Below are 27,176 nucleotides of genomic sequence, written 5' to 3'. Positions count from 1 at the left end.
GATAAAGACAATATCATTATTATATTTATTTTTTGTTGAATTCAATATTTTCATATTCACAAATGAACTTATTCAAAACTTTATTTTATTTTAAATACTTCTTAAACCGGAGCGTCTAAACACACGAACACATATATGGCAATACAGTGTAAGAAATGTCACATTTAAACCCGATCATAGTAATTTTAAACCGTAACACTATGGAATAAGGTGGATATTTGAATGTATTTTTGTTAATTATCGTTTTACAAAGTAATGGGCTATGTCTGATGCCCATAGTTTGCCCTGGCAAATGGGCAAAGTAAATCATTTATGCCTGCACAGAACAAAGGATATATTTCTCTTCATTATTCTTTGTTCTATGCAGGGGCATAAGTTGACAATTTGTTTTTATTCTAAAAAAGAGATGTTGCTAAGGGTAGCGGGTATGAGGATCCCCAGTTGCCATTATTTTTACCCAATTCCGATAATAAATCTTAGTAAATTATTAATTTTAAAATTCCAATAGCACAAAACCCGAGGTTGGCAACGGAGCATAAGTGCATCTTCATTATGACGCCGGGAAAGAATGAAGCTTCCCAGCGAAACCACGATCACCCTCAAATGCCCGCGCATGCGTTGTTAGGGTTAATAGTGGTGTCCCCTCCGTCCGTATACAGTACAGCATTCACAACGATATTTTTCGTTAACTATTTTTAGTTTTAAATGTTAAGTCATCAAGACTTATCGCCATATGATCCGATCACAGGTTCAAATCCTACTTACAACATAACTCGTTTTACTGTGTTTGTTGTAGTTGTCTGTAGGTTGTTATTTGATTAAATCAGAGGTCCTCAATCACATATTTCGCCATTAATGTTATTCTTCAGGATTATAGTTTAGCTAAGTATGTATGGTATCTCATCTGTTGGTCCATGGAGACCAAAATAAACCACTTTCAGTACGATATGAATAAGTTAGATCAAAAAGTAGATAAAAATCTATCGATGATAGCCCAGACAAGTGTTCTTCACAACCCTAGTTTCAACCCTCCCTATATCGATCGTCCCCGACAGAGCCTAATTTTGCTTGTTTGCTCACCAAACCCCGGGCACTAACTGTAACTGAACCTTCACGATACAACTGATATTCCACCTAAACGTAAAGCAACAGAGTTGAAAATAAAACTTTAAAACAATTCTTCACGACCTTTTTTATTGCAAAGGATACAATTCCAATGACGCAGCGGTTTTCAATAACAGCATTTAACGCTATGTAAATAAAGTTCTTTTTAAATAAAGCTGTGCTGGAAGGTAGTATTTTTGAGCTTCGGACAAACTGAAAAGGTTTTACAGGAGAAACATGTTTAGCAAAGATTTGCCCGGATCCTAGGCAGGTGAAGTTGTTAGGAAATAGGCGCGAACGGCTGTGAATATGGAATATTAGAATATATATGGCTTTGGTGGAAACATGACTGGGTTTTTGTTCTGAAAGCGGTATTACAGCACTCCCGAAATAGCACATGGCTTCAGTGATTCGACTTTAGACGTCAAGGTAAGTGAACATGATATGAATACCTGACAGTTTTTATTTCTTAGTTTATGCAAATTAAATTCTCTGTCCCAAAATTTTAAAAATCGATAGAAATTTATTGTAAGTAGTAGGTTCTATATATTTAGTGCCACAGCTAGGCGACTCTCCTAGTCTGTTACATACGTATATTTTTTATTTATTTATTGATCAGTTTATGTACACATGAAACAAGTAGTTGTAGCTTGTGAGAAATAAATGTTTAATATAAAAATTGACGAGAATAAGTGCCTGTGAAGGTCTAATTTGTGAATAAATGATTTGAATTGGAATCTGATGGTACGAATACAAGATAAAATATATTTTTTATTTAATATCTATCCTAATTTTAAAATACCTTTAGCCAAACCGAGTGTTTAATTGACTATTTTAAAATGCAAATTTTCTGTTAATTATCAGTAAAAATATAAATAAAATACCTGATGAAATATTGAATCTTGAAATTTCTAAAAAATAATCATTTTCATAAGAATAGGTAACTAGGCTATAGGTAGACTCAGGACGCCTAGTTATTTTTTTTCATCTACGCTGTCCTATAATTAGGACGGTTAAGCAAACCTAAATTCAGTTGCCTAAATATTTTATGCCTATTTTATTTAGGTATGACAACACCAATTTAATTTAATATTTTATTTATGACAACATAGAAGTGAATTAGGTATACTAGGTATATTAAGTAGGTATACAATACTTCCAGAGATTGTAATTGTAACCGTTTATCCCAGTGCATACACAAATTCAAGCGTATCGGCTGGAATTTGCAAATGCACTGAACGAAAAGTTACGAGCCGAGCCGAACGATCGTATCGTAATCACAGCGCAACGCAACCCGAACCCGACGCCAAAGTCGTCAAAGTCCCAACGCAGACAACGTAGGCAGGCAGCGAATATATCGTCAATATATAGATGAATACTGTATACATATCATATCTGTCTTACGACATTAAACGTTGATTGATGTTTTTCCTATCGAATTCTGCTAATATTATAAATGCGAAAGTTTGTGAGGAGATATTTTTATTACTTTCACGTAAGTATCTACTCTTTCACGAAAAATCAACTGGACGGATTGTCATGAAATTTACAGTAAAGTTACTAGGCACCACCTGTAGAATCAAACCTGGAATAACACACAGAGTACTTTTTATCCCGAAAATCCCGCGAGATCGAAGCTTCTATAATAGAAAGACTTGAATTTTAAAATGTAAGTAGGTATGCGTATATCCAAGACCGGTTTTATACGTTTCGAATTTTCGGGAGCTTTTTCATCATTCATTTAAAAATATGTCTAGCCTTATTTCCTTACATATAATATAAACCAAGTCCTCTGCTGCGTCTGTCTGTCTGTTTGCGATGAACTCAAAAACTACTGCACGGAGTTTCGTCCTTCCTTATATTATATTATCATCAACGTAGTACTTATAAAACAAAGTCGCTTCTCGCTGTGATGATGATGATTCCTGATGAAGGTTTATGTGTACATAACATGCATAACATAGCACCCGTGTGAAGCCAGGACGGGTTGCTAGCAGTGGCTGATTTACCAATAGGCGGGAGGGAGCCCAGGGCGGCAGATTTTACGGGGCGGCAATATTGCCCAAATAATCTATACTATTATTATAAAAATGTGAGCGTTTGTGAGTTTGTATGTTTGAGGCGGCTAATCTCCGAAATTATCGAACCGATTTCAAAAATTCTTTCACCATTAGAAAGGTACATTATCCAAGATTGCTGTAGGCTTTATTTTATCTCAAAATTCCCACGGGAGCGAAGCTCTGGGCAACATCTAGTTTTTGATATACAGAAATATTCTTAGGTCACAGTCATAACGTGGACACGTTATGTGCAGCAAGAAGCTGTGCAATTTTGAGCTTTAAATATATTATAGAAGGACATAAATGAAATTCGCGGTAAGACCACACAGTTAAAATTCAACTATTTCGACAACATATTTTTATTGGGTTTATTTATTATCCTATTATTATTTCAGGTTCCACAATGCTGCCGATCCTGCTCCTCTGCCTGGCCACCAGCCAGGCTCTCCCTCAGAAGCCGAACCTGGACGCCATCCTCAACAGGAGAACCGATGTCTACATCGCCGGGTTCTTCCCTTTCGGCAAGGGCGTCGAGAATTCAAACACTGGTATCTATTATAATATTGATATAATCTGATATTTATTTATTGCTGTGTACATAATTTGAGTTAGCCCTTCATTTTAAAAAGAACAAACATATTCGACAACAAAATATAGGGTTAATCAACTACTCATTTCAAGCGCTGCCCTATCGACTGCGTTCTAAGCTGTTGTTGTTGGTATAGGACGTACATTACGTACGTACGTACGTAAGTACTTAATACTCATGCATTCAGAAAGCATTCAGAACTTATGATGATTGTATTCATGAGTTCTTTTATAGATTGCGAATTAATAATTTTTGCGAATTTCATCGCAAGTTCTTACTTCCACACTAATACTATATTAATATATGTAGTAATACTAATATTGTAAAGAGAAAATATTTGTATGTGATGAATAAACTCAAAAACTACTGGACGGATTTTGACGAAATTTGACACAGACACAGACGAAACTTTCAGGAGTAACATTGGCCACCTACTTTTAAAAAATAAAGCAACATTACGTTAAAGGCTTCCCTGAAATGATATCAAGAGGAAACAGCAACAAGATATAATAAAACAAATAAAACAACCATTATAGCTGAAAGCCTAATAAAGTTGAGGTATAATCATGACATATTACCCGAGTTATGGGAACACCTTAATTAGATTTCCTAGGCGCGCGAAGTATCTAAATGCTTCTGAAATATTGATTCACACAAAGAATCAAGTTTCCCACGGCATATAAATAACTTGAAATTAGGTCGATATCGCTGGTGAATAGAGATATTAACTGTCCATTAATAATTGTACAATAATAGAAAAGAGATACTTTGTTATTTGTATTTTCAACTAGGACCAAGGAGGCTACAGCTTTGGCCTACAAAGACAGACACTCCAAAACATGACAACTGTTTAACGGTTTAACTTTCTAAATTGAAGACAAGGCCGATAAAATATTTTTTATTGTTATTATATACTAATAAAAACCATTCACATTGTGCGTTTTGTTATATCTATCCGGTATGGTTTTGGTTGAGTTTATTTGACTACTAGCAGTAGGAAGCCCGGGGCTTCTCTCTTCTTGGGATCGCGTGGGAATTAACAATTAGATTAAATGGCCAAAACGGGATAAAGCCTTATACTATTCCAGGATATATTCCGAGTATCAAATTTCGTTGAAACCCGTTTATTAGATTTAGCGTGATTGAGTAACAAAACATCCTAACACATGCAAACTTTATAATATCAGATAGTGGGCTCAGTGATGTAATGTTTTTATATCTGTGTATCAGTGGATGACGATTATTATAGTCTCTTAGAGATGTAGACAGATTGGTTATGCATAACTTGATATGTCGAGTCAAGTTACTCTGCACAAATCTTTACGCCGCAGTTATAGTGGCGATTTTGACATAAATTTGGGTAGCTTGATGTGCTGTCGGTACAAAGGTACCAATGGCTTGTGAACACTGCTGTAGGTCGAGGGGTGATGCCCAGCGTGAAGCTGGCCCTGGACCACGTCAACGAGCACGACTCCGTGCTGAGGAACTACCGGCTGCACATGTGGTGGAACGACACTGAAGTAAGTGGAGTCCGCGGTTCGATTCATTTTAGGGCTCCGTAACTCAAAAGGTAAAAACGGAATACTTATAGGATCACTTCGTTGTCCGTCTGTCTGCCCGTCTGTCAATATGTCCTTTTTCTCAGGAACGCGTAAAGATATCAAGTTGAAATTTATACCAAATACCCTACGTCTACGGTCTCTTTCAGCTGGGAAAAAATTAAACATACGTCAACGCGTTAAAAAAATATGACTAAACGGTCATATTTTTTTAACGCGTTGTATATTCTATTGAGTGGTATTATTCTATGGTCACCGCAGTTTATGGACGCCTGTAACAACCAGGGTTTGTCACACATTCTAGCAGGCAGGTGAGGAAAATAAAGGAAATAGAATAGGTAAAAGAACTAACGACAAAGTATACGCTATCATTTTCTGATTTGGAAAAGTCTGGATAACTTTAGTTAATGCATTATTTTTTAATTCAAAATGTACAGTGCAATGCTGCAGTGGGTGTGAAGTCGTTCTTCGATATGATGCACAGTGGACCTCACAAGCTGATGCTGTTCGGAGCCGCGTGTACCCACGTCACGGATCCCATCGCGAAGGCCTCCAAACATTGGCATCTGACACAGGTGAATAGGAGCTTGAAAGTAATTTTCTTTTATGCAGATACAGTGTTATGTTCTTATCCCTTACCTTAGAACCAAGAGTGCGATTTGTGGCGGCATTGGTGAAACTGAGATTATGTAATAAGATAAATAGTAAGAAACGAAAAGGTTTCCTTGGTTAATGTACTGTTGACTATATAAAGAGCATCTTATTTCGCAATGGGCCTTTAGGCACCTAACATGACTTTTACGACTACCTACCGCCATCTGGTGGCTGGTAATCGCATACACACTAGTGAACTAAACTGTCCACCAGTGTATAGGTTTCCTCACGATGTTTTCCTTCACCGGAAGCAAGTAGTGTTCTATGAAAACTACTATATGTATATGAATCAGATTGGTATACAAACTCATATGGTACGAGTAAGATAGGAACCTGAGACCCTTCGATCCACAGGCTTAACCATTACACCACCACCGCTTCAAACAAGAAGAAAGAATAATAACAGGCAGGTATACTTACAGCTAAAGAACAGGGTGCTGATACAGTCATTACATAATATAACTTCGTTCCCAGCTTTCCTACGCAGACACCCACCCAATGTTCACCAAGGAGGCGTTCCCGAACTTCTTCCGCATCGTGCCCTCGGAGAACGCGTTCAACGTGCCGCGTATCAGGCTGCTGCAGCACTTTAACTGGACCAGGGTCGGGACCATCTATCAGAACGAACCCAGATATGCCTTGGTAAGATGATAAGGCGTGTGGTTCCGTCCAAAAGCAGTAAAACCAATACAATTTCGTAAGATGGTACACGATTATATGGCGTGTGGTCTCAGAATTGGTGATCCAATAGGACCACTCAATACCCTCACGTGGATGTTGTACGGTACGATTAAGGAACCCATAGCCTTGGCAGCTGACAGGCAATAATAGCATTCTCAAGGAGAGTTGACGTCAGTCACACCGCCGGTTGTAAAATCACGGTTGTCAAACCTTGGCATCACAACTCTGAATACAACCAAAATGAGAGAGAGAAGATAGATTTAAATGACATGGATTAACATAAGTTAAAAGTCAGAATAACTAATAACAGATAGCGAGAACTGGATAACTCTTTCCGGCTAAGGATATTTCGATAGTTATAGATAGATAGTTTTATGACTAGCTTTATTTGTTCGTCACATGTGTTATTTAGATGAAATGTAATGAAGTATACAAAAAGAGTCCTTATTACAACAGGCACACAACCGACTCCTGGCGGATTTGGACTCCAACGGATTCCTCATAGAAGAGACCCAGAGCTTCGCCACCGAAGTGAGGACAGCCCTCTCCAAGCTGAAGGAGAAGGACGTCAGGATTATCCTGGGGAACTTCAACGAGACCTGGGCTGTCAGGATATTCTGCGAGGCTTACAAGTATGTCTTATCAATTCCATGTAACTTAGGACCATATCAAATTTACTCATCCGCATGGTTAAAGATCGTGTTTGACCACCAATTTGCTGTCAGAAGCTGAGGCTCACTAATATACATAATGAATTGTATACAAACTGAACTGTATTTTGTACAATTTATATGAATAGCAGCAATATACTTCATTTTAGATAAATCCACAACATGTTTCTTTAAATTATTATTATACTTTCGAATATACCTTAAACTACCATCACCGTATCGTACCTAGTGGGCTACCATGAAACATAAAACACGTAGCACGCCTTTGCACCGACACATTTTTCTTTTTTTTACCCAATGTGTACACGATATGGGAAAAGAGACAGCATTTGGACGTTAGCAACGTGCTATGTGTGAGGCTACAAATGCTACAATGTATATAATTATGCAGACTCGAGATGTATGGCAGAGCCTACACTTGGCTTCTATTGGGGACCTACAGCAATAAATGGTGGATGCGCCGATCCCCATGCTCCAAAAGGGACCTCACCACAGCCCTGGACACCACAATATTGACCGACCTTCTCCCACTATCTACTACCGGAGAAACCACCGTATCGGGAATTGTGAGTACAAATTCAAAATTATGTATCCATATATGCATAACAAAAATTTATTATATATAACTAAGTCCATGTCTAAAGCGTGTGAAAAGGAAGCGGCGCAACAAGTACGCTCATCAAAATCAAAGATTAATACAAGGTAACTTAACATGAGATTGGCTACAGCCAATCTGTTAGTAGGTACACCTGTTAACAGATAAAAGTGACTAATAGAGGTTAGATACTAAATATTTGCTTTTTATAGTCCGCCAAGGATTACCAAGTTGAATATGATCGAAGAAGAGGCACAGAGTATTCCAGATTTCATGGATACACATACGACGGTAAGCATTGAAAATAAAAATAAAAATTGAAATTTGTTTGTATAATTTAATTAACTACATTTAGGTAGATTTTAAATTTAGAATGCAATTGAGACTGCGATGTCAATCTCTGTGCCATATATTTTTTTAGAATTAATGACCAGTGTGAAAATTTGAATTTGGAACTTTGCATCAGAAATTTAAAGTAAAAACTATTAATGGCAAACAAGCTGATTAATTCTGAAATAAATTATGTGAATATGTTAGAGAATGAAAAAGATATTTCCAGGTATTTGGGCAATGGCACTGGCGATACAGACTGTTGCCCAGAGGGTGAAGTTGAAGCACAAAGAGAAAACTGTCCAGGATTTCCGTTACCGGGACAAAGAGTGGGAGCAGTTGTTCTTGGATGCCCTGAGCAATGTCACATTTGAAGGTGTCACGGTAAGAAGTTTCTATTGCTCAAGCAACTGTGATTTATTAACTTTAAAAACGAAGGTACTCTTATGCATTCAATGTAAAACTTAAATTTTGAGCCAAATGTATATGATACCTTACTTAGTGTGATATCCCCACACTAATATTAAGTGTACTTGTCTGTCCTACGTTCACGTCAAAGCGGAGCATAGGTGATTTTTGGCGTGAAGATACAAATAATGAATAGAATGAATAGATAGGATATTATTTTGTATGGGCAAGTCTGCGGACTCAATATTATAATCAAGCTCAATGAAGAGGAACTGCAGTGCGATTCTGTAAGACCCGTCAAAAAACTCACTTCTAAATCGTTAATTAGTAAGTTATTTTGTAAAACTCGATCGAGCACTAGCGCTACACTTCGGGTGTGTCGGCAAGTTGAACTGAACTCAATACGGAATTTTGACAAATATCGTATTGTGCAATAATTAATAGTACTTATTTAAGAAATACATCGCTGAAATTTCAGGGTCCTGTACGTTTCTATGACAACGAACGCAAGGCATCGATTCTATTGAAGCAATTCCAGGGAGAAGACGTAGGAGAAGTCAAAGTGGGAGAGTACTGTGCGGAGCGAGACCATCTGGATCTCATCAGCTGGGAGCCGTTTAAATGGGCTGGGAAGTAAGACTCCTTAAACATTTTTTTCTTTATAGCTATATCTCGAGACTAGGATAAGAAAAGGGCATAATCTTTAACTTTCTTTTCAGAAATCCGCCTAAAGACCGCACTCTACGTATCATCGAGCATACGCAGGTCAATATCACCATATACTCCGTACTGGTATCATGTTCCATTCTTGGGATATTGTTGGCTACCGGTTTCTTAGCAATGAACATACATTATCGAAACCAAAGGTTAGAATTAAACTTAATTACTGTAATTATAGTTAGCTTAAATTTGCATCTTCGGATATCATTCAACTTATATCAATATTTCATTATTTTCAAGGTACATAAAAATGTCGTCGCCACATTTGAATAACTTGATCATCGTGGGCTGTATGCTCACGTATCTGAGCGTTATCTTCCTCGGTCTAGACTCTAGTCTTAGCAGTATAGGTATGTACTAATCTATCTTCACTAACCGAATCCATTATGTCGCAATCTTTTACCGCAATGTCATCAATATATTTGTGTTTCTCTCTGTCTTCTACGGATCAAAGGTAAAAATCATCTAAATCATCGCATTTTCTAATTCTTCATATCAGCAACTTTTCATTAATTTCATTAAAAGCGGCGACTAAATTACTTCTAAAAGAAATCTAAAAACATTTTAGCACATCAATTGGCATGGCGCTAGCACATCATCAATCACGCTGTATCGTCATTTGATCTCATCAAATTCATTGATTCTTAGGTCTTTCTCAGGAAACGCCACATGGAGGTAAAAGAGCTTGATCCCACCCCCCAAAGCTTGAGCTTAACCCTGGGCAATGTGGATCCCATCAACCAAATTTGGGAACTTTAACCCCCTGTCTTTTAGCATAGATGTTTGATTCTGAGAAAGACCTAGGTCATTTTCTAGGTCACAGGAGTCGGCAGCATGTTTCCAAGTTTTGGTTTGTTTTCCTTTAGCTTCAACTGCGAAGCTTTTGTCGGTTGGTGGTATGTGACGGTTTTTGTATTAATACAGCTTTATCATGTCAACTGTGCTTCTAAATCTTGTGCTATCTTCTTTCTCTCTTCATTTGCATCATTCATAATATAAACTTTTCCAGTCGCCTTGCATCGTCGAAGTTACTTTGCATTATTTCCTCTTGCCTTTATGAATTTGAAATGTTTTTGGCTAATGTCATTGTTAAGCATGATTGAAATCTCGTTTTAAAAATATTATAAAAACAATTATAAATAATGCACAGATTTTATTATCTTGAGTGTTTCCAAACGTTGTATTATACGCGGCACGTCCAGATTGTAAGTATCTAACCATTTTGATTTGCATCTTTTAAGAATAATGTTTTATGTCTACAGCTGCCTTTCCCTACATTTGCACTGCCAGGGCGTGGTTACTAATGGCAGGGTTCAGTTTGGCTTTTGGGGCAATGTTCTCAAAAACTTGGCGCGTCCACTCTATCTTCACAGATGTAAAACTAAATAAGAAGGTACGCCCAAATTTACAAAATTAATTTTTTTTTCCAGGGTTTGTTTTGAGTTTTGGCTAAATATAAAAATATTGCAAACGATAATAAATTAATAACAATCTCTATTTCTAGGTTATTAAGGACTACCAGCTGTTTATGGTGGTTGGAGTTCTTTTATGCGTGGATCTGGCTATTATGACCACTTGGCAGATTTCTGACCCATTCTATAGAGCCACGAAACAAATGGAACCATATGTAAGTTTGAAATATAATTAAATTTCCACTTCGTGTCTTGCCGTACATCACAACATTTTATTTAAAACATAGGCCACAATGTGCCATATGTATATTACATATCATTAAGGAAGGTCTTCAGTAACGTTGCGAATTTTTGTTACAGCCACACCCAACGAGTGAAGACATTGTAATAGTGCAAGAGAACGAATATTGTCAGTCGGAGAGAATGACTATCTTCATCGGCGTTATTTATGCGTACAAAGGCCTTCTCTTGGTTAGTATCATCAACCTTGCATGATTCTATCCATAGGAACATAAACATAAACAAGAACGTCATCCAAATATTTTATATTTTATTTGCAGGTTTTCGGAGCATTTCTGGCGTGGGAAACAAGACACGTGTCAATACCAGCCCTGAACGACTCGAAACACATTGGCTTGTCGGTATACAATGTCCTAATCATGTGCATCATGGGCGCAGCTATTGCACTGGTAACTGACTACAACCTTACTCCAAATCTAGAGTGTTTATTTATACATTATTTATCGTACTTTAATATACAGGTGCTTATAATACTTAAAAGTGCACAAAAAATATTTATTCTATTTCAGGTCCTCTCTGATCATAAAGATGCGCTATTTGTCTTAATCGCCATCTTCATCATATTCTGCACAACAGCTACATTATGTCTAGTTTTTGTACCTAAGGTAATTTAACAGTTTAATTTTCTCTTCCTAAGATAACAAGACCATACGTCCGTTACCTAAATATTAGTTAGCTACATGAACTTAAATAAATTTATAGCTCTTAGAACTGCGACGCAACGGCCAGCCCGGTTCAGCACCGACACGTATCCGGGCGACTCTCCGGCCAGCCTCGACCCACGAATGCCGATCACCAGGCCCGGAACTGGAGAGACGGCTGAAAGAACTGCGCCAGTATAACACAAGATATAGACGGACATTACAAGCGAAAGAGAATGAGATTCAGGTAATCTCTTTAAATTAAGTTGAGTAAATCAAGTTTTTGTAATCTTTATCGCAAAAAATCATTGTCAGTCGATAGAAATTCATCATCATCACATTACAGTTGAATCACATTATAGGTTAAAACGTGGCCGATTCATATAATTCTTATTTGCAGATGTTGCTAAGTAAATTGGGAAGTGATGCTGGTTCAGAATCATCTACGCGTGACTCTAAATCTCCAGCTATGCAGAGGACTAGACTGCCAGTTCCTAAAGAAAACATAAGTCATCCAGGTAATATCTACGGTTACACGATACACGATCAACTCGATATAACAGGTCAAACTATTCGTTATATAACTATACATCGACGATGTTTGTTACAGAAACCAGTGACATTACATCAGTATGTAGTCTCAGTGCATCAGCTGGTGCAGAAGCTGAATACATCAACCTTCAAAACCAAGCTAACGAAACGTAAGTAAGATCTATCACAAATGTTATTACGTAATTTTGACTGAGTCTCGAAATTCAATTAATAGAAAAGTATTTATGAAATCCTGTTTGTCATAGTCAACTTTTACTTTCAGAATAAAACCATCAGCCCCACCCGAGCCAATCAAAGAAACTCTACTCAAAGAACCCAGAAAGGAACAGACAAAAAATGTTTCCTTCAAGAACCACCTGGACTACACCAGTCCACCATCATCAAAAGCCGTGCCTGAGAAGGACCAGCTGGCTAAACTTCCTTATGGATGGACTGCAGAGGTATTTGAAATTTATTGTAGTACAGTTGGTAAAAAAAAAAATTGGGAAATTATATCGTAGTAAAATTAACAAAAGTTCTGTCTACCTACCATGCATGGTTCAAGCAATCCTAATCTTAACCAATATTATAAAAGCGAAAGTAAGTTTGTTTGTAATCTCTTCACGCTTAACCTTCTTAACCAATCTTCTTGAAATTTTTCATACATGTAGTTCATACAAAAAATAAATGGTGGTGGGATTGGGCGAATACGCAGTCAAAAGCTAGTACCAAATTTTACAGGAACCATCTGAGCCGACAATAAAGCAAACAACGAAAATCCCCGAGCCCGCTAAAGCTGAAGCGAAGACCATACCAGCATTGAAACCCAGCGATACACAGACAGTTAAATCCACGCCAGCAAAGATCCAAGAACCTATGTACACTAAAGCAGCCACGCCTAAAATTAATAAGGTAGTTATTGCAAAAATGTATTTATCCAGATGAACTTTTTGTGGCCGAAATAATTGATTTTGAATTAAGTCTTACAAGTTTTCGGTTTACTCAGAAATATTTTAAACTAAATACGAATTTGTAAATTAAATAGAAAACACTTGCGACGTTTAAAAACAAATAAATGTTTTTTGAACACGAAAATCCTCTTCGTCAATTGTTATCAAATCACAATAAAACCTTGTAGACGCCAGAGCTCCAAAAGAAGATCGTAAAGTCGCAAGAGTCGATCTCAACAAAGACCACACCGTCCCGAGAACACAAAGACAGGCCAGGCCCGCGAGGTCACCGTCGGATGTCAAGCGTGAGTCAGGGCGCCTTGCTGACCGAGCTGATGCATGTTTCTGTGGATCAGGATGATATAGAGCCTCCACCTGGTATGGAGAGGAAGGTCATAGGTAATTAATATATTATATAATAATTCTTCTTCACAATTTCCTCTTATAAGTAACAATACTATCAAAATATCATTCTTTTGACTTAAAAGAAAATAACTAAAGCAATGTATTCTAAGGAAAAAAAGAAGATATACTGTAATATTGTTACTTTTGCTGTTTCAGGGCAAGAAAGAGATCCACTACCACCAATGTCTAAGCCTAAACAAGAAATAGAAGACATTTTAGATATTGATCAGGATTATTCGTCTATGGAAAGAAGAAAGTCTTGTATGTATTGTATTTCCAATGATATCATAATACTAAAGCCCTGTATCCTTATCCTTAAATAATATAAAAAGATGTCCCCCTGTAGCGTCTGTCTGTCTATATGTATTAACGCGATAATCTCTTAAAACTACCGGACGGATTTTTGTAATTTTTCACCAATAGATAGTGAGATTCTTGCTTGGTAGTCTTAATAGGTGGTGCATATTTTATTATGGTTTTACCCGAAAGAAGCCGAGACATGCCACTATTTGCGTATAAAAATCGACATTTAATAATGAATTGACGATTTCAGGTCAGAGGCGAGACTCGGAAAAGAGGAAGAAGGAGTTCATTGTAGTACAAAGTGACCTGTGGGACACGAATACTTTCCAATACACTTGCCAGAAATCTCCTCCAGGTAAGCAAACATTACAGATTTTACATTCGCTGCTTATGTACTAGAAATACTTTGAATGCTTGCAATAAAGGTACTCCAATTCTAATACCACTTTTCTCATCTTCTAGCCACCAATAAACATTCAAGCAGTGCGCATGATGGTAAGTTTTAATCGACATTCAAAATTCTTTGAGAGTGACCAACATTCTTCTAGTCAGAAAATAACAAAACCCTCAAGACAGAGTATACTACATGTTATGTGTTGTCTTGAGCAGTTTCAGTAACGAAAGGTACTTAAATTAATGCTTACCTCTCCATTTCAGGACACCATCATTCTCCAATGCAGAGGAGTGTATCGGAGAAGAGTCGACAGCAATCATCACCACATCATCATAGGTAAGGTTTTGAACAATGAATAAGGAAGTATAAAAAACAAAAGAAAGTCGCGACACTAATATTTTTTTAATTTTCAGGGAAACAGAATCGAAGACTTTAGAAAGAAGGGCGTCCAATGCCTCCATAAATTATGGTAATTTTACTCGTGATCTTTCAAAGTTATAGACGTATACCACAATTGTAGTGATTTTCAATGTCTGAATGAAGCATACGACATTAGTATTTGTTAGACTTTTTTTAGAATTCTCATTTGGCTCCTTGAATATTCTTGATGTGAGATCTAGTTAGTAGCGATCTAAATGTTCCAGCAGGTACACGAGGAGGCACTCCAGAAGGCTACCGGGAAGCAGAGACTCTCAGAATGACGGATCGACTAGCGAAAGTAAGTCTTATCATACAAGAGTTTCTGTTAAAGATAACTCAAGAATCTTCATCTTCTTCTGTGTGTCTATACATTACTGAATGTTGCCCGTCAGTTTCTTAAATTGTATCTTATCCAGAGCTAGTCTGTATTCATCGACCTATACCTAAGTACCTGATAATTAGATATTTAATGATAGCGAAATCGCTATAGAAAATGTAAAGACCATAACTGTATTTTTTGGTATTTTGCAGCGTCGAGGGTCAGAGTTCCCACAGCCAGTGAGCACGCCCCCACACCAATCTCAAAACAAGAGAAGACAGTCTTCGGCTCAAGTGAGTAAAGTCAACAGCACATCAACCTACCCAAATTCATTGCTCTCGCAAATATTATTCGCCATAGAGATTCATGCAGGCTAACTTGATGTGCTTTTGACTGTATCACTGAAAACTGATAAAAGGAAGTCGTAAAAACTGAAAATGAGAACTACTAATCAAATTCTACGAGTTACTTATAGTTTATTTTTCCAATATTTCAGGTAAAGCCCTACCAAGAAGATAAAATAGAGAAGGTAGAAGCAAAACCTAGAAGACACGACGACAAACGGAAGCCAATCCAAGAGCCACAGGATTCGAACTGGCGACCTGATCCTGACACGATCAGAGTGTCGAAAGGCCAGGATTCTCCAGCAAAGAGGCTGAGGCAGGAAGCTGAGCCCCTGAAGAGGGCGAAAGGAGTTGGGGACTCTCCGAGGCTGACGCAGGCGCATCAGACGCCGAGGCCCGACCATCACAAGAGCAGTCCTAATGTAGCCTCCAGGCATAAGTCAGGTATGATGGACCACAGGAGGATGTTCTTGCAAGTCACTGAATAAATATAATTCCAAAATAATCTTGAAATGCTTTATTCTATTCTGTATAGAGTTGACTTTATCTTGGCTTTGTAAGTGGATAAAGCTGACCCAACAGTTTTCGTGAGTTAGTAAATTAAGGGTGTTAGTTTTATCTATCCCCGACTGTGATTTCCTGAAAATCTTATACTAGCTAAACAATTGCCGAACGCAAACGCATGCCAACGCGAATGACCGTACATTGCAGAGTTTATATGTGAACCAGCAATCTATGTCGAAATCATCAAAGTTCGGTGGACTGTCAACCGAAAGTGTATAGCCTCATAAGGTTCATCATAATGAAAACCTTTTTTATTCATCCCCAGGTTCACCAAATAATCGCGAGGAGCGCAAGTCGGCAACATACAGTCGCGGCGACTCCAAACGCCAGGAGTCCGCAGAACAACGCAAGATGTACACAGCCAGTTCAGAATCGGAGCTGTTCGAGTGCGCCATCTTGCCTATCTTCCACAAACTCCTCACAGAAAGACACAAAAGCCAGCCGCATGGCTTAAACCTTAGCTACGGCGTCAGCTGCCCGAATATATCGATAAAATGCGACATTGTCGAGTATTTGTAGGTAGATATGTTAGGGAAATGTATTTTGACCGATAATAAGTACCTATTATTTCATGAACTTTGTCTAAGTATATACCTACCAACTTTTTTGGGAGGCATACATTGCATAAATTGCCGTACCTGATGGCGCGCAAATCCGTTCATTAGGTACCTAGCCTAGGTACCTACCATGTTACGCATACCAAACTTAGGTATGTATTTGTGTATGTAACATTAACTCATTTAAATCTGCATATAATTAAGTACATGACCTACAACTTGTAAATCTACAACCGTACAATTTTATTTACAAGAAGATGAATGAGATGTTTTTAATATATGTACGTACCTACATACCTCTGGTTGAGTAGCGCTGTTATGTCGTTTCCTCATATAAGTAAGGGTCCAATGGGTCCATTTTTCACTTTATAATCTTGTTTTGAAATAACCCCATTAGTTTAGAAAGAAGTAACATAAGAAAGGAAGAAATAAACTACCCCCACTCCGTATCTTCAACCCAACTCCCAAGTTTCCGAGGGAGGGTTACCATGTTACAAAGTAATACAATCATGGATTTAGAAAGTACTTCGGAGTACCTACTAATTTCATGAATACAATAATAGTGGAAACATGTTGCCATAAATACGCTCTATCTTGCTGACACGCTATATTTTGCTGATCAAAATGATGTAAAATACAGACCAATGTGTAGATATATTTGCTGACCATAAGTTGCTGCCCAATTAGTTATTCGGCTGACCAAATAATACCAAATATAAATTGCAAACAATACCAGAATTATTTGCTGGAATTTTAAATAACACCCGTTACATAATACATACGCGAAAGATAAATACAAAATACGACATTTTTATTTAGTTAAAGCTTGTATAACTATTTCTAAATAAAGTAGGATGTGAATATTTTTAAGGAACTACTATGAATGTTACATGTAAGAAAAATCAACGACAAGTTCGCTCACGGGTTTCTAATAATATACCTTTGTAAAATATACTTATAAATATGAAATTAATTAACGTGACATCTTTTTTAAAACATCGAATAAGTAAATACTTACGTGTAATATTTATTTATAACTATTGTTAATTCATCGTTGATTCATTGTAAAGTGCACAAGAAACTGTAAAGTGACGCACATATGAGTACCGTGGTTGTTACGTTGTGCTATGTAATATTTTATTGTCAGTTATTTTATTATTTAAACAATAAAACTTTAATAGAAATGTTCGAATTTGAAAAATAGCTTTCACGTTAAATGGAGTAGTTTACGTTAAGTTTAACATTTTTAATTTTAAAGTCAACAAATATATAAATTATATTTAAAGTTAACTTTCCATTTATAATATGAAATAAATTTTAATATGTTTTGTGTCTATTCCCTTGTGATAATCCTATTTAGCTAGATGCTAGTCCAAAAGTGTTCAATTTATTGTTCTGTTATGTACCTAATGTTTTCAATTTACTAATGCTTCGGGTATATTTGGTTACAAGTAATATATTGGTAATTAATCAGATATATTTAGTTCTCTATTGCACGTAATTTAAAGACTTAATAGAATTAAGATTGTAATTTAAGATTGTATAAGGATTAGTAGAGTAATAAAAAAATTTTTTATTAAAATAATGTTTATCGTTTGATTTCTTTAGTATTTTACCTGATGATAAGATTTCCAATATTTTAGGGGAAAATATTATACTAGTAACACTGCGGCAAAATTACATTTACTTTAGGGGAGAGACTAAGGCAAGTTAATAGCCGTTATAACGTTAAGTTTTATTATTATAAGTTATTAATTTTGTGAAAATTTGAAAACAGAACATATTATATCAAATATTTAAAATGTCCGCAACCCACATGAATATGAATATTAATTTGATTGTTGCTTCTATTGCCAATAAAAATAAGAGTGTTTTATTATTAAACACTAAATCAATAATAATAATCGGAAATTGAATAATACACTGTTGTAATAATACACTATTCTCTGAATATTAATTTTCTGATTACGGTGAGTGTGTTTGTGACTGTGACCGTTAAACAGCTATATTCAGCCAGCAGCTCGCGCGGTCATCACTATGTGACGTGCCTCAATAGTATATTTTTTGCAGTATTTTTCTTTCGCTCGTGCTGTCTGGTTGTGTTATTTTTTTTTTTGTGTGAACACTTGTTAATTTGTGTTTATTATCTCATGTAAAACGGTGCTTGTGTTACAAACAACAAAATGCCAGTGTTTCACACAAAAATCATCGAGAGTATTTTGGAGCCTGTAGCTCAACAGGTTAGTTTGCCAATGTGTTATTTGTACAGTATTATTTTTAGAATTAAACGCTCTGGTTTTCTCGTGTAGGTGTCAAAAGTTCTGATTATTGTTTACTGTATCGGAGTTTATTGAGGGATTATGTCATTGTGTGCTAGATATTGCAGAAGGAGAGTTAAATGCCTATATTTGGTGCATCGACGGGGACCTGTCGCATGAGCTAGCTTGTCGGTCTAAACGTCTATAGAGCCAGTTAATTTCGGTAGTTGTATAAGTAATCTTATTGAATACTCAATTAAACACTAACTATTATGAGAGTGATAAGTTTAACATATTAATGATGTCATATATTGAGATGATGTGTCGCAAAACTGATCATAATAATAATATCAACTCAAGGTTATTTCGAAAGAGAACTTTGGTTCCTATAGTGTTGCAAGTAATTCAAAGATTCAAGTCTGTACTTACATTCATTTTACTGGTAAATATTTTTAAAGTTTTCAAGTTTTTAAAATTTATATTAAAAAGTAAAGTCATAATTATACTGTAAAGAATTTCAGTATAAATTCCAGTTGGATTCTTAAGTGAATAGTCATCTAAATGATGTTATTCATATACTATGTAATATGTAGTTAATTCCAAATCTAGATAGATTCATATAAGTACTTAATACCTGCTAATATCATTACTATTAAAATTAATACCTACTATGTACTGTTATATCCTAAACTGAGGTCCTACTATGTCCCAACTGGTTGGAAGTAGCGTAGTATGGTTCATAATACTGATACTTTAATAATATTACTTAGGTTTATTAACCTTAATATTAAGGTATGACAATTAACTTGCCAACTCCTTGAGGAATCGGGTGAATTGGTCCCAGAACCGAAGTATTAGTCATGCATATGTTGCTTTTTTTTTGTATGGTCAGCAAGTGAATGAGAGCTTGCTCAGGCTGACATCAAACTTGTAAAATGACAACTTAAAATTAAATTTACCTAAACTTAATTAACTAGTTAATAATATTTCGTGAATAATTTTATATTTAAGTAACTACTTCAATATAAAATTATACTTTAGTAGTGTTTCTAGCTTAAAGTATGCTTTAACTTTTTTATGAATAACAGAGATAAACTTTATTTGTAGATAGAAAATTTTCGAAAGAGTTTTATCATACTAGAGTCGTGAAAATTAAATACTATATTCGTATTGAATAGAAACATGTGAGAATTTAAAATTTTCCCAGAGTGAGAAATCCAATTGTTACTTTTCCCATTAATTAGTACCATATGTCGGTCCAGTCACTCTGCCTTTTTCTTTATGATATGTAGTCATAATTTACTACATAACTTTTGGTGATCACCATTTTCGGTTTAATAAATTGTTTCAAATGTATTTAATAGAGAACTTTAACACTTTTTAATAAAATGCTTTATTTAGTACTAGCGGCCCGACTCGGTTTCGTTCGGGTAAAACTAAATAAATTATACACTGAAATCTTCTTCAGGAACTGTTTATAAAAATCATACAAAAGTCCATCAGGTAGTTTTTGAGTTTATTGCGTTCATACCAGACAGAAAGGTGCAACAGGGGGGGCCTTCTTTATATAATACTATATGTTGCCCGGGGCTTTGCTCCCATGGGAATTTTGAGATAAAATATAGCCTTTAGCAATCTTGGATAATGTACCTTTCTAATGGTGAAAGGATTTTTTAAATCAGTTCAGTAGTTTTGGAGATTACTCGCCTCAAACATACGAAGTCACATACTCACAAACTCTTACCTCTTTATAATATTAGTATTGATATAAGGATAGTGTTAGCATTCTTTTAATACTGTTAGAGAGAACAGCTTTAGGGGAGAGGTCGATCTATATTTTCAATGTCTCAACCTTCTTCCTCTCTCATCGTAGTGATTTCTCGGGAAATCACTAGTTAGACTGGAAACAGCCGTAGTCTCCTCCTCCAGTAGATCCTCCTCATACCACACGAGTTTGTGTACCAATCTGACTCATGTATAGTAGTTTTCATCGACCACCACTTGCTTCCAGTGAAGGAAAACATCGTGAGGAACCTGCACACTGGTTAATTCTTGTTAACTTGTGATTTATTTGCTAAGTATTAAGTGAATTATAAATAAAATGATAAAAATAACATATTAATCAATACCTGTAAACACGTATACCCAAGTGAGACATAAGTCAATGAACCCCGCGGTCTGCTTAACGTCACGGATCATTGCATGTGTCTTAATGTTTTTTCATTTATAACAGCTGATGAAGACATTTAGCCATAGTATAGTACAGTCAACAGCACATCAACCTACCCAAATTTATTGCATACCTACTCGCCGCTATTACCGCGCCGAGCGCCGCGCCGCCGTAGAGGTTCATCCAGCGATCGATATCGATAACTTGATGTGCTGTTGACTGTACCAGCGATCGAGTTCCGTTCAGTATTTTTTTTACGTGAAAATTATAGAAAATAGTACAAATTAATTGTTTACAACTTGTTTTTGTTTGCCAAATAAAGCTTTTCTTTCGTTCTATGTAAATTGTAAAATAATATGCAATGTGCAAAGATTTAAATTTTTAATGTGGACTAGCGGCCTGTCCCGGCTTCGCTCTGGTAAAAAAGTTATAAATTATACACCTAAACCTTCCTCAGGAATCCCAGTGTCCCCATCAGGGAACCCAGGTGTCCCCATCCCAACTATTTACCTATAAAGGCCTATAAAAGTAAGCTTTTTTTGTTACCTCTTCACGCTTTATCTAGTTATTCAACCAATCTTTTTAAAATCTCTATACATAGTTAAGACTATGGGGAAGAACGTATCTACATTTCATTCCGGAAAAAAATACATTTCTCTTGGGAAATTCACGTGGGCAGATGCTGGTCTATACTATTATTATAAAGACGTAAGCGTTTGTGAATTTGTATGTTTGAGGCAGGTAATCTCCGAAACTACTGAACGGATTTCAAAAATTATTCCATCATTGAAAAGGTACAATATCCAATATTGCTATAGGCTATATTTCATGTCACAATTCCCACGGGAGCGAAGCCCCGGGCAACATCTAGTCTTCAATAAAAAGAAATGTCAAGATTAATTATTTACCTTTTTATAAATACTTAACTATACGAGGTATAAGCTTTATAGGTCCTCAGACCACACTAGATTAGGACCAATGCCTGGTAAAATTCATAATTTCCATTGCTAATTAGTAGATTTTTATGTGTACCTACCTATTCTAGTTTGAATACCAACTTTTAAGTGCCTAAACAAAATTCTAGGTAGATCGGTTTTACATTAAGGGTTCCTTGTTGAATCTTTGATGTTAAATATCAGTGTTAGCTCTCTTTCGAGAAAGCTAACAGAAGAAAGGCGTCTTTCAGGACTCCTCCTGAAAGACGCCTTTCTTCTGTTAGATTCTTCTCGGTGGCCAGCAAATCACTGTCTCAATCACGATACATGCACACCAGCTAAATGTCGTCGAGTTTCGCAACTCTCGGCACTGTCTACTCCGTAAGGGATAAAGACGTGACACCGTTACGAATAGGAGAAGCAGCGACCTTCCAGATTCGGGACGACGACGGTGCTAAGGGCCGGTGTATATTTAGCAGTGGTGGCAACGACGGAAGCGCACGAGGCTACCTGCCCTAATTACTCGGCTGATATAATCGACACGCTTTGTAGTGGCCAGCTAGTAGTTTGTAGCTATGAGAGAAATATTATATAACTAAGTATTATTGAAAAACGTCAAAACGTGTCTCAAGGCTTAGTGCATATATTAACAAACAAATATTATAAAGCGATGCAAGTTGAAGTAAAATGTGCAAGCTTGTCTGTCGATATGCTTCCAAGGACAAACCGCTGTGACGTTTCTGATGAAATTTGGAATAGATATAGGCATTAACCCGAGGTCAAACAGGCTAATGCGCGCGGAGCTGCGGGCTCCAGCTGGTTTCCGAATAAATGTATATATATTTTTTTATAGTTAATTTTTTTTAATAACGTAATTACCTAGTTATTTATAGTTTACGTACACATAAAAATTACAGAAAAAAGTATAGAATAAAACAAGTATTTACAAGGTATCTACTTATTTCAAAAGACACAACATATAAACCTAACCGAAATCATACCAAATTAGTCCGTATTGTCATAGAATTTCATGAAAAGGGGTTTTTGAAATCGAATGTTTATGTACTTACGAAGAACACGTTTCAATATGATGAGTATTAATGCATATCAGGGAGTGCGTGTTAAGTGCCATTGAAATAAGCAAAAGTAGGTACCTACTGGGTCATTGAATAAATCGAGAGCCCTAGCGACCCGTCCCGGCTTCGCACGGGTAAAACCATAATTGATTATACACCTCACTAACACACTGTCTATTTAAAAAAAAACGCATCAAAGTCCGTTGCGTATATACATATTTAGGACAAATCACACAGATTGAGCTAGTCCCAAAGTTCGACCCGAACAACCCGAAAAAAATTCAACCCGAATAGGTAACTAACCCGCGTCACCGTGACCGTGGCATTTTTATCATTTTATTTTAATTAATAGCAAAAACTATGCTATAGGAAACTATGAATATAAATAAATATATTAGGACAACTCACACAGATTGAGCTAACCCCAAAGTAAGTTCGAGACTTGTGTTATGGGATACTAACTCAACGATACTATATTTTATGACAAATACTCGTACATATATATCTATATACAGTGGATGTTTATCTAAACATCCAAGAACCGGGCCGATCAGAAAAAAATCATTTTCCATGATGACCCGACCGGGGTTCGAACCCGGGACCTCTCGGTTCAGTGGCAAGAACTTTACCACTGCGCCACTGAGGTCGTCCAAATTAATCCAGCTGAATATTTTCTAGAGAGTGTGAATGTAAACATTGATTTAAAATTACATACCTAGTTGTTTTTATCCTACAGTGCGCTAGGTCAGGGAGACGAATGTCAGCTGTATTGTATATTGATTAAATGGAAGTTTCTCTGTACACAGATAGTGCTATTTTCTACCACGATACCCAATCTATCTATTTACTGTATTTTATTACCCGATAGGAAAACGCTGGAGGCAAGCTTCTTTCAATTGGTCATTGTGGAAGACTTTGAGAGAGGAGAGGCCTATGTTCAGTAGTGGACTTCTTGTGGCTGAGATGATGACTTCTCGAATTAAGCTCTATTTCCATAACTTAGCGAATTGGCGAGCTGCAATTCGTCTCAATCCACCGTGTGTTGTCAATTCATCAGCAAGAACGTCCTTGTTCGACCTCCGTGTGCTAAAACAGAACTCATTTGCCGTTTTACATGAAACGTTAACTAAAATAATTTACAACGAAACTAAAACCGGCACGACATTCGTTACAGTTCGTTTACAAAACACCAATGTTGCCAGGTGATGCGATTCGAAATAATCTTTATTTTTAAACTGTGACTCAGTAGAAAACACTGGCCAGTTGTAATCGCTCATTTTCGCGCCTTCTATTGGCGCCTGAATTTAAAATTGGAATGGTTTCGTAATGTTTTCGCGCGCTGTTATTGGAAGTCTTTCAACAAGAACAGACCTTTGGTGGTTTTCTAAATCCTCTGATAGTATTGATAGGTCGCTGTCTGTCAGTTGTCTATTCTGATCATGTCCCGTCCAATAAAGTTGCCAAAGGGAAATAAAGATATCGAGTCATAAAGTTACTACCAAAATGTAGTTTATTATTATTATTTGATCTGTTTCAACCTCAGTTTCGACATTATCTATCACATACCTACATATATGCCATAACCATTTATATTTTATCTAAGTTGTGTATTCTTGGTATAGTCAGTCGACAATAATGTCTATGCGGACGATAATTTGATACGAGTAAGTACAGGTCTACTTGTTTTTTGAAGAGAATTCCTCGGATATTTAAAATGACAATTTTAAACAAAGCTAAACTGAAAGATTACACTGCTTCTTTCAAAATCCCACTTTATTACTTTCGACACCGGTCGGTGAACCACTAAAAGCATTTAAGCAAGCAAGGCTTAGCAACACATCAATATGGTCACGTACCATTAGAAGATCTGAACCAAATGCCACCTAACCGTGTTTGCCTGCGAATAAATTGATTCATTCACCATATGGTCGCCTCCCACGGCTGGCCGTGGTGTGATGGAGACATTGGATAGATGTTTGATGTATCTCGTTAAAATTTTGTCGTTATGAATTTTTTATAATATGTAGGCGGTATCTGGGAGCCGAAGGCCGTTTGAACAAAAGCTACGGCACAGAGAATTTCTTACAAATTGTTTATTTTTTATATATTTTTTGCACGCTTGCGCCATAGATATTTAGCGATAAATAAAAATATATTGTTAATAATCGTAGTTTTCTACTACACAATGTAGTTTCAGTAGACTAGGTACATTAAAAACGGTGGTCACCAAAATCTCGTTTTGACAACTGTGACCACATTTTACTATAATACCTTGATAAGTGGCGTGGCTCCTAAACTGATTTTATTCGTTGTTACTACTAAAGATTTGATTAATTAGCTGTTTTTTGATGGCACTGGCTTTCCTTATTGATGCATAAAGAGAATCGGCTATGCATGATCCACCTCGCGAGCCCAATGAAGATTGGTGTGCGGGTGGAAAAAATCATTAGGTATTTCACAATGAAAACCATTCTAATATGTGTCAACTCAGTCTGTACTATTATTATAAAGAGGTAACCGTTTGTGTGCTTGTATGTTTGAGGCGGGTAATCTCCGAAACTACCGAACCTATTTCCAAAATTCTTTCCCAATTAGAAAGGTACATTATCCAAGAGTGCTATAGGCTATATTTAATCCCAAAATTCCCTCGGGAGCAAAGCCCTGGGCAACATCTAGTCTATACTAAAATCATTTATTCAGAAACTAGAATGAAGTAATTTCTCAAAAAGCTACAGACTACTGACAATTCGCAACGACCGCTGCTGAGTAGAAATGCCGAAAGAAACTCGTTTAAATCAGTTGGTCCCTATTATGCCAGAAGGGTTTATTTATTCTGACATAAATTGACGTAAATTGATATCACCCGTGACATCAACATTATTATCTAGACAGAGATACGTATCAGTCGCCATCTCGTCGCAGCGGCCCTGACCCAGTGCTTAACTTAAGCCAAGGCGAGATAATATTTACACGGCTTATGCCGAGATAGCTTTGAGCTTTTTATAATAATAACTAGCTTTAGCCCGCAACTTTGCCCGCGTTTAATTCGTGCGTTCGCTCATAACTTATTATTGTCAATATCTAGGGTTCTAAGCAACGTATCGCGACGAAACCTATACCAGATTTTAAGTTCGCATCCGCTATACAACTAAGTAAAACCGCATCAAATTCGATTTAGAAGTTTTTACGTTTCACGCGAACATACGTAGCCTACTTACAGTTATTATATGTAAGTATATGTAATATGTATATAGATTAGTATTAGATAGTGTTGTCGTGGATGGCCACTCTAGCTCGTACTTACCCATCTCTTACGGTGTTCCTCAGGGAAGCATCCTTGGTCCTACGCTTTTCTTAGTGTTTATCAACCAACTTTGTTCTCTTGAAATCCAAAACTGCAAGATTATCTCATACGCTGATGATACTGCCCTAATCTTCTCTGCAGAAACATGGGAAACAGTATTCGTCCACGCTCAATCTGGCTTTAATATTGTGACAGACTGGCTACGACATAATTTAGTTACACTTAACACCCACAAAATTGATCCTACATTTTAAGTAGGTACCTATTCCATACCTTGTTACTATGTATCTAATAGATTGTCAGAAATATATTTCTTGAAAACAACATTTGAACGAAAGTCATCAACAAAAAGAAAGCAGAATTACTCGTCCAGCTTGACAGCTTATCAGTTAAATGTCCGCCATTAAAGCCAAGGGCTGAATGGCGCGCCCTTTCCGCACCCTCGCCTTGAGGGCTTGTAGAACAAAATGCCGTGTCACCGTGGTTCTTTTAAGGTTATTACGAAGATAGCTTATGAGCTGTACCTTTATTTTTATGAGCCGTCAAAAAAATATTCTATATATATATAACGTGTTATATATACGTGCTATATATATATATATATATATATATATATATATATATATATATATATATATATATATATATATATATATATATATAACGTATTATATATATATATATAACGTGTGGTCCCACGCCACCAAAACGACTTTATTTTTGTTGAATAGGACCACTCCAAATCCTCTCGTGCATGTCGTACAAGGCGACTAAGGGATACATGTTTTAACAGCTGAAAAAATATAGTTTGTTGAGTGCCCGCAATAATTCCATATGACGCCATCTAGTATTATTATAAAGAAGTAAGCGTTTATGGATTTCTATGTTTGAAACGGGTAATAACCGAAATTGTCGAACTGAT

The 27,176-nt window shown here is 36.5% G+C and overlaps 2 protein-coding genes across 7 annotated transcripts in view; both read left to right on the top strand.

The window, feature by feature from the left end:
* The first annotated feature begins 1,264 nt into the window (after nt 1-1,264).
* GABA-B-R2 (metabotropic GABA-B receptor subtype 2) lies at nt 1,265-18,063 on the top strand. Of its 5 annotated transcripts, none has more exons than XM_053763293.2 (33): nt 1,265-1,533; nt 3,560-3,712; nt 5,170-5,273; nt 5,750-5,887; nt 6,441-6,608; nt 7,104-7,279; nt 7,710-7,884; nt 8,126-8,204; nt 8,473-8,627; nt 9,130-9,284; nt 9,371-9,517; nt 9,612-9,721; nt 10,020-10,046; nt 10,634-10,764; nt 10,876-10,998; nt 11,144-11,254; nt 11,344-11,472; nt 11,593-11,688; nt 11,786-11,971; nt 12,125-12,242; nt 12,335-12,425; nt 12,539-12,716; nt 12,997-13,167; nt 13,394-13,604; nt 13,767-13,871; nt 14,164-14,268; nt 14,376-14,408; nt 14,571-14,643; nt 14,721-14,776; nt 14,952-15,025; nt 15,259-15,339; nt 15,543-15,834; nt 16,220-18,063. In XM_053763293.2, the coding sequence occupies exons 2-33, from the start codon at nt 3,568-3,570 to the stop codon at nt 16,471-16,473; spliced, it is 4,197 nt and encodes a 1,398-aa protein (XP_053619268.1). In that variant the 5' UTR covers nt 1,265-1,533; nt 3,560-3,567; the 3' UTR covers nt 16,474-18,063. The 5 variants fall into 5 exon arrangements, with proteins under 5 accessions (XP_053619268.1, XP_053619269.1, XP_053619267.1 ...); XM_053763294.2 differs by having other exon boundaries at nt 5,167-5,273; nt 14,955-15,025; XM_053763292.2 differs by having other exon boundaries at nt 5,167-5,273.
* Nucleotides 18,064-18,564: 501 nt separating this feature from the next.
* Nucleotides 18,565-27,176, top strand: part of Vinc (Vinculin) — a 38,852-nt gene continuing 30,240 nt past the window's right edge. For both annotated transcript variants that reach the window (XM_053762903.2, XM_053762902.2), the window contains exon 1: nt 18,565-18,751. In XM_053762903.2, coding sequence (XP_053618878.1) covers nt 18,695-18,751 — 57 coding nt within the window. In that variant the 5' untranslated portion in view covers nt 18,565-18,694. The remainder of the gene's footprint in view (nt 18,752-27,176) is intronic.

The sequence above is a fragment of the Plodia interpunctella genome, chromosome 23 (genome assembly GCF_027563975.2).
Source record: "Plodia interpunctella isolate USDA-ARS_2022_Savannah chromosome 23, ilPloInte3.2, whole genome shotgun sequence".
Classification (NCBI taxonomy): Eukaryota; Metazoa; Arthropoda; class Insecta; order Lepidoptera; family Pyralidae; genus Plodia; species Plodia interpunctella.
This window is presented reverse-complemented; position numbering and strand designations above follow the sequence as displayed.

Coding starts and splice junctions, on each gene's coding strand:
- GABA-B-R2 (XM_053763292.2), top strand. CDS start 3,568: ATGCTGCCGATCCTGCTCCTCTGCCTGGCCACCAGCCAGGCTCTCCCT. Junction 7,885..8,125: donor AAACCACCGTATCGGGAATT/GTGAGTACAAAT, acceptor TGCTTTTTATAG/TCCGCCAAGGATTACCAAGT. Junction 12,717..12,996: donor CTTATGGATGGACTGCAGAG/GTATTTGAAATT, acceptor CAAATTTTACAG/GAACCATCTGAGCCGACAAT.